Consider the following 7,140-nt stretch of genomic DNA (forward strand, 5'->3'; position numbering starts at 1 on the left):
GACAATGGATGTGGTGGGGGACTCATGACAAATGCCTACGAGTATTTGATGGAAGCAGGAGGCTTAGAAGAGGAAAAATCCTATCCTTACACTGGTAAAAAAGGCCAGTGCAAGTTCGATCCTGCGAAGGTTGCGGTAAAAGTAGCGAACTTCACCACTATACCACTAGATGAGAATCAAATCGCAGCAAATTTAGTTCGACATGGTCCCTTAGCAGGTGATATTAATATGACTAAAATCAACAATTTGTGTGTTCGAAGTCCAAATATCTAGGAAACAAAATCTATAACGCTTTGTTGTTGTGTTTTGTGTTTAATTTCACAGTGGGATTAAACGCGGTGTTCATGCAGACGTATATAGGAGGAGTGTCGTGTCCGCTTATATGCAGCAAGAGAAAGATTAACCACGGGGTACTTCTTGTTGGGTACGGTTCAAAAGGGTTTTCGATCTTGCGGCTTAGTAATAAACCCTATTGGATTATCAAGAACTCATGGGGGAAAAAGTGGGGAGAGGATGGGTACTACAAGCTGTGTCGTGGCCATGATATATGTGGGATTAACTCAATGGTCTCTGCGGTAGCCACCCAAGTCTCGTCCTAGATGGGTCTCGTCTTTCCTTTCACTCTCTTGGTTTATGTTTTAGGGTTTGATCATGTTTTAGGAGTGGAGTTAGGGGGTTTGTAGTAACAATGGGTGTCATTCCCCGACCGTTGTCTTGACTGTCTTTGTAGTAACAATGGGTGATATATCCTCCCTTTATACATTTCTTCTTGAGAATGTTCCTTATTTAGTCGCACGTAATTAATCGTAGCTTGGTGAGATAGAAATAAAATTTGGTATGAGAAGAAAATAACTGTGGATTAGCAATCAGCGAAGTTATAACTAAAAATGAGATCATTGAGATTGCAAACGATGATGAAGTCAGTGAACTAGTATTTTCACCAAAATCTGTCGCTCTACAAAACAGATAAGAGTTGGTGACAGGTAGTTGCTATCAGCCTATCACCGTAAACATGTATAGCCTAATCGTTTTCACGTACCCATCTTTCGTTTTACATGTTCTTTTTCGTATCGGAACACTTCATTTGGTTTTGGATTTTTGACATCATATCTCGTTCAGAATATCGAAACGTTACGTACTTGATACTTCGTTGTGGTTTTTTACCTTTTAATTCTTACGGGAATGTGTGTTTTTGATATATACTCATAAATTTATGTTCATTCTCTTTTAAATTCTATCAGTATATCATATACAAATTAGGGGAACAAAAGGGTAATAAACATTTTGAAAAAGAAAAAACCAATTGGAGGCTCGAGGGCTTCTATCTTGAGCTTTGAGTGAGGCCTTACTTTTGGGAATAGGGTGGGCTACTTGTATGACTTCTGGATGTATCTTCTATCGGTATTAACATATCAAGGAACCGACACAACTATCGTTTTCCCAATCATATTCATATATACGATCAGGTCCCTTCTGGGACATCCGATAAAATTCATATATACGATCAGCTATAACTATATTCTATATATAGCACGTTCTCCATTTCTTGAATGCCTCGAGGCACAAATGAGATCATTGAGATGGAATTGTAGATTTTGTAGGGATAATAAACTTTGAAAATAAATTTCTATATTCTTGGATTAAAGATACAAAAACATCAAATTATATGATAGTGTTTTAAAAAAAAACATCTTACAAAAATTAGAAGAGAAACTCACATAATTCATATTTTGGCATACGAAAATAATGCATATTCTCTAGGTTGTCTGCCTCAAACTTATTACTTAGGAAAAAAATAAATAAAAAAGAAAGGAATCAGNTTTTTTTTTTTTTTTTTTTTTTCTCCAATACATGTATGTGTCAATTGACTATTGATTAAACAATAGTTAGATAACTGAAAAGGAGAATTTACAAATATGGTTAAGAAAGTCAGATTACCATATTTTGTTGATGTTGTTGCTGTCGTATACGTGAGGGTAGGCCCCGTGATGCTTACCCGGTGGTAGGCAAGAGTATCCCACTAAAAGATTTTCTTCTATTACTAAGTAGTAAGTACTAACCTCTCTTTCTTTAACTTCTCTTCTTTTTTTCATTTTTTTCCCTTTTTCTTAGTGAAATATCAGATTTTCAACCTCTCTCAAAAGACAGCAAAAGTGTATTGAACAAGAACACACAGTGCGAACTCGAAGCCCACTTTTGTTATAAAGTTCCCCTTTCGGCGTTCTTTTTGATGCGATTAGAAGAAGTAGACATAAAAAGCTAACCACTTTTTTTTTTTTTTAATAAAAAAAGTGTCTCAATTTTGTTTTAATGCTTAATTGTTTTTAACAAACTGGATGGAAACATATCTTCTTATAGTTGTGCTATAAGTAACCTGAACTATTTTCGCAATCTTTATGCGGTTAATATATTCGGTTTGAAAGCGATTTGTTAACATGGTCAAATTTGAATCCGGATACAGAATATGATTTTAAAAAAGTGAAACGTTGTTTAACTTAAATATCGACATCAAAATATGTACATGTAAAATTTCTGTAACCTTCGAAAGATTAACATAGAAACAAAACCATTTAATCTACCTATGCGCCGGTAGTTCAACTAGGTGTAATGGTTGTCCACCCAAAAGAAAAAATGATTTAATAAAAAAATTACGAATCTGAGTATTTGGCGATAAGGATAAAGACTAATATTGTTCTCGTCTCCAATGCAATAGTTTATGGACTTGAGTGTCATTTGGTGTAAGCATGCATCAAACTAAGCTTAAACAATCTAACCAAACCAAACCAAACCAAACCCTTGGCTGACCAAACCAAACCAACCATATAATATTTTCGTAAGCTTTCAAAATTTTATATGAAAATAAAAAATAAACGACAAACTATAACAATCCATACATCAGATATACAACACTATAGCATATGATCATGACTTCTTATTAAACTAAACAAAATTAAAAGCCGCATTTCGTACACTAAAACCAAAATAATTCTGGTTTGACTTTGATACGTTTCTTTCAAACCAAAGTAACCCGAACTCGAACCGAAGTCAACTCGAACCCAATCTTTGTGGTAAACTGAAACTATGGATGAGCTAACCATCGAATTATTGTACATATGAAAATCGACGTCACGTAAAAGAAAGAAGCAACCAAACTAAAGATGAAATTTGCTACTAGACATATTTGGACCGACGCATAATTGATAGGAATGAAAAAAGATCTCAAATTCTAATAATAAAACAATGCACTGTATATAGTTTTGTAATGAAAATGTTTTTTCTGAGACTGTCGGTGGATGAGACCGAACCGACAATCAAAGACGTGGGGTTACTCACAGATATATGTGACGTTCTCCGCACCGTCCCTCCCTCGACGCACGCACACGCGCAAGAACCAAACGACAACATTTGTTTTCTTTTTGGAATTTAATCAAATTCCTAACCAAATTAAATAATAAACCAAGATAATGAGTTTTTTTTTTTTTTTCGTTTTTGGAAAGCATCCCAACGATGTGATCACATGATACGTTCTATTCATTAGGCTTTCCCAAGTTTCACATCTTTGGAACCCACATGAAAATTAAATCAATTAATCGCAATAGAGATTTTGATTGCGTTGTTATATCACACATTAAAATAGAATCTGACAAAATCTTAACATGAGAGAAGCTACTATTGCTAATGGTATAAAGTGGGATTTTATGGCTATTGCCATTAATGGTGTCGTATCACGAACCTCAAGAGTGTTTTATTGGATGACTTGATTCTGTCGATTAATACGAGATTTGATTAGTAGTAATAAGTAGTAACTCGTGAATTGGCGGACTAGTGGAAATGTGAATGTTCCCGTGGTTCATTCCCTAGATTTTATCAATTAAGTGTTTTTGTTAAATTCCACAAAACTTTTTTTGATACCAATGTTAGGTATATATACAATTTTAAAGTTGCCACAATAAACGTAGAGGAATCAAAGAAAGCATAAATACCAAAAACTACGATTAAAAGACTTATGAATAAGAAATAAACAAAATTATACAACCACCAAAAAGTTGAAAAAAAAAGACATTAATTCTAAACCGTGAAGCTTGGAGATTTACGAAAATGCATTAGCTCCAAAATAACTCGAGTCTTCATCGTTGTTGGCAAAAACAAACGGTTCGCGAGGCAAACCTTCAAACCTGAAGACAAAAGGCTGCTTAAACCCGAATCGCTAGAGAGGACTAATAGCAAGACAAAAGTTAAAATCTAAACTGTTCTCTTAAGATTCCAAGTGTCCCACCAACTCGCTTCTTTCCACATAAGCACAAGGCAAAGAAAACATGTACTTTAAGATTCATTTTGGGTTGCATAAAGCTGGTTAAATAACTTATCTCGAGCTAGTGGAAATGTCATCAAAGAAGAAATCATGATGATTATATAGGAAAACAAAGACAAACCGAAATTACAGGAATCATGTTTTTATAATTTTTTTCGGCAGCATGAATTAAGGAGCTTGAGCTCTTTTTTGCAAGATGATGATAGGTGTTTCCCCTTTTCTCATCATGTCTCGGAAACTCAAACTCAAACACAAATCTATACAACAAATCATAACCTGAGCAGAAAGAAATATTACCTTATCCTAAGAAAATTAAATTATCTAAAAGAAACCATTATTTTCTTATTTCATCTTTCTCTTGCGGTCACACCAATATCATTGTCCCTTGTCTTCTGATCCGCCCTATGGACGGATTGCTTGAAAGCTACGGTTGGAGCGATTCTGCAGTTTCTCCTTTGATGCTCGAGAACAAGCTCCCCGGCTAACCAGTCTAGCTTCTCGAAATTGCTTTGTTCATCGATTCTTTTACCTCCAAACAAAACCGATTCTACATTCTTTTGCTTCAGCATCTCCTCCGCTACTCCCACCAGCATATTCACATTGCTCCCACTAGGGTCGGTGTCTATGTTTGGACTACAAGGTCCAAAGCTCGACCCATTCGCCTGCAACAAAACCCATCAATTCATAACTATACAAAACATAAAATTATTTGTGAAAAAACACCTACAAGTACGTACATTACATAATCCAACTTGAAAGTTTCATTTGAGACAAACAACATATCATCCAACAACATTCCTACTAGGTCAAATTGGATCACAAGTAATGAGCATTTTTACAATACCTGAATGCGAACATAGTTACTACTGCGGCAGTGACCAAAAGCCATGGCCACAGCTTGATCAACGGTGTCAGCAGCAGCGTCATTAGAAATAAGAGCCGCGGGGCGAGCCCAGTGCTTAGCCGTCCACTTGATAACCCGGTCGTATTCATAGCTAACGTGAAGCAACTGACCCATGCCAAGAGAGAGCACAAGCAGATCCTCAACTCCTCGCACAAAGGGAAACTCCTGCTTGTTGTGGAGCACGTGCGTGATTGCAGCGGCCGTGGGGTTGCTCATGGCTAATCCTCCACCAACGGCCACGCACTCGGTGCGACCATCAACGGACTTCATCACCAACGGGTCAAAAACACCCGGCTCAGCGCAAGTAGCTCTACAAACCTCCCAGAGCCTAAAGTCAAAGCCGTCCGTCTCAAGTGCGTCGGCGCGTGAGAAGAGAAACGGCGCAGAGCTTTTGAGGTCGTAGCAAGGTATAAGCACGGGCTTAAGCGTGTCCTTTAAGCTGAGCTCCGCGAAAGACTCCTTCATCACTTTGTTCAACTTGGCCGACCCGGTGGTTCTCATCATGACCCGTTTCAAGATCCCCCCTCGTCCTCGTCCTCGTCCGTAAAGACCCTTGGCGTTTTTGGTGAGGAACTGCCACGTGTCATCGGCTGTGAAGATGGGACGGTAACCGTCTCTTGACCCGAAGAGCATCGCTGTGTAAATCCCACCAATACCGGACCCGGCGGCTACATCAAAGTAATCGGCGATCCGAGCATTCGGGTCACCCGATTTCGATTTCAGAGCGTGCTCAAGGTAAGCCAAAGCCTTGCCGGGCAAAATCCCTCTCATCCCACCCCCGTCGATGCTCAGGATACATATTTTACCTCTCTGGTTCTTGACCGACCCAGCCGAATTAGCGGGTTCGGGTTTGGTTTTGGGCTCGTCGCTGTACCCGAAAAGAAACTTGCTCTCAAGAATGGAGAAAATCTCGTAGCTGAGTTTGTCTGTATCGATGCTAGGTTCCTCCTCCTCCTCCTCCTGCATAATATCATCATTCGCCGCCGACTTAGAAGCCTCCGTAGTAGTAGCTCCGCCTCTCTGTTTGATTAAATGCTTAACGGAAGCAGTGGCGGTGGGTTTATTGCGTACTCTATGCATGATGATTGATAGATAAATCAATACTTCCTTACCCACAATTTAAGACATATATGAACACCAACAACAACAAGAGACTTCAGACCAAACCCCACACAAGTCTTGGACTTTTTTTTTTTTTTTGGTTAAAAAAAAAAATTAAAAGAGTATGGTAACTTTCTTCTTCTTCCCTCTCACCTCAAAAATTCAAAAAAAAAAAAAAGTAGAAGAAAGAAGAATGAAGAACACAGGAGTTATCACAGAGGATGTCTGTTGTTTTGTTATATATATATATAGCGCACGCTTTACTTATTAAAACCTCCCCACCACCAAACCCATCAGATTGAAGAGAAAGGAGAAAGGAGAAAAGGCAGACAAAACACGGACTATTTAAAGTACTAATCAATAAGAGGAACGAGAGCTACTCCTATTAATTAACTAATTATCTATTTGGGATCGTTTTTTCTATTTTGCATTACATACATACATAATTACATATACATACAACACAGAGACTTGTAGTTGCATTCACTTTCTTTTTTTGTTTTGTTTTTTTTTTTTTTTACTTTGAATAATTATAATTATGTTTGATTACATGCTGAAAAAAATATCTTTCTATAATGAGTATATTTCCTCTAATTATACTAACTTTTTTTTGCCATTGAATTTTCCATATAAGACTTCAAAAGGCATTTGTTTCTTCTGTATACAAAAAATAAAAATAAAAAAAACTCTAGAGCAAGAGAACATCTCTATGGTAGTCAGTGTATGTATATAGTAGTAGTTTAATTTTAATAAACTTGAGAGACGACGTTACTTAATATTTTGGAAAAGAAAGGTAACATTTGCAAGTAACATAGCCTCTCTG

General features: G+C 37.2%; 2 protein-coding genes across 2 annotated transcripts in view; one reads left to right on the plus strand and one right to left on the minus strand.

Annotated features, from left to right (window-relative positions):
* Nucleotides 1–785, plus strand: part of LOC104781364 (probable cysteine protease RD19D) — a 2,163-nt gene extending 1,378 nt beyond the window's left edge. The window contains exons 3-4 of the mRNA XM_010506024.2: nt 1–217; nt 325–785. Coding sequence (XP_010504326.1) covers nt 1–217; nt 325–599 — 492 coding nt within the window. The 3' untranslated portion in view covers nt 600–785. The remainder of the gene's footprint in view (nt 218–324) is intronic.
* LOC104781365 (patatin-like protein 7) lies at nt 4,386–6,682 on the minus strand. Its single transcript, XM_010506025.2, has 2 exons — nt 5,157–6,682; nt 4,386–4,974 (listed from the first exon to the last, which is right to left on the minus strand). Exons 1-2 carry the CDS (start codon nt 6,294–6,296, stop codon nt 4,660–4,662), a joined length of 1,455 nt encoding a protein of 484 aa, XP_010504327.1. The 5' UTR covers nt 6,297–6,682; the 3' UTR covers nt 4,386–4,659.

Source organism: Camelina sativa, chromosome 4 (genome assembly GCF_000633955.1).
Source record: "Camelina sativa cultivar DH55 chromosome 4, Cs, whole genome shotgun sequence".
Classification (NCBI taxonomy): domain Eukaryota; kingdom Viridiplantae; phylum Streptophyta; class Magnoliopsida; order Brassicales; family Brassicaceae; genus Camelina; species Camelina sativa.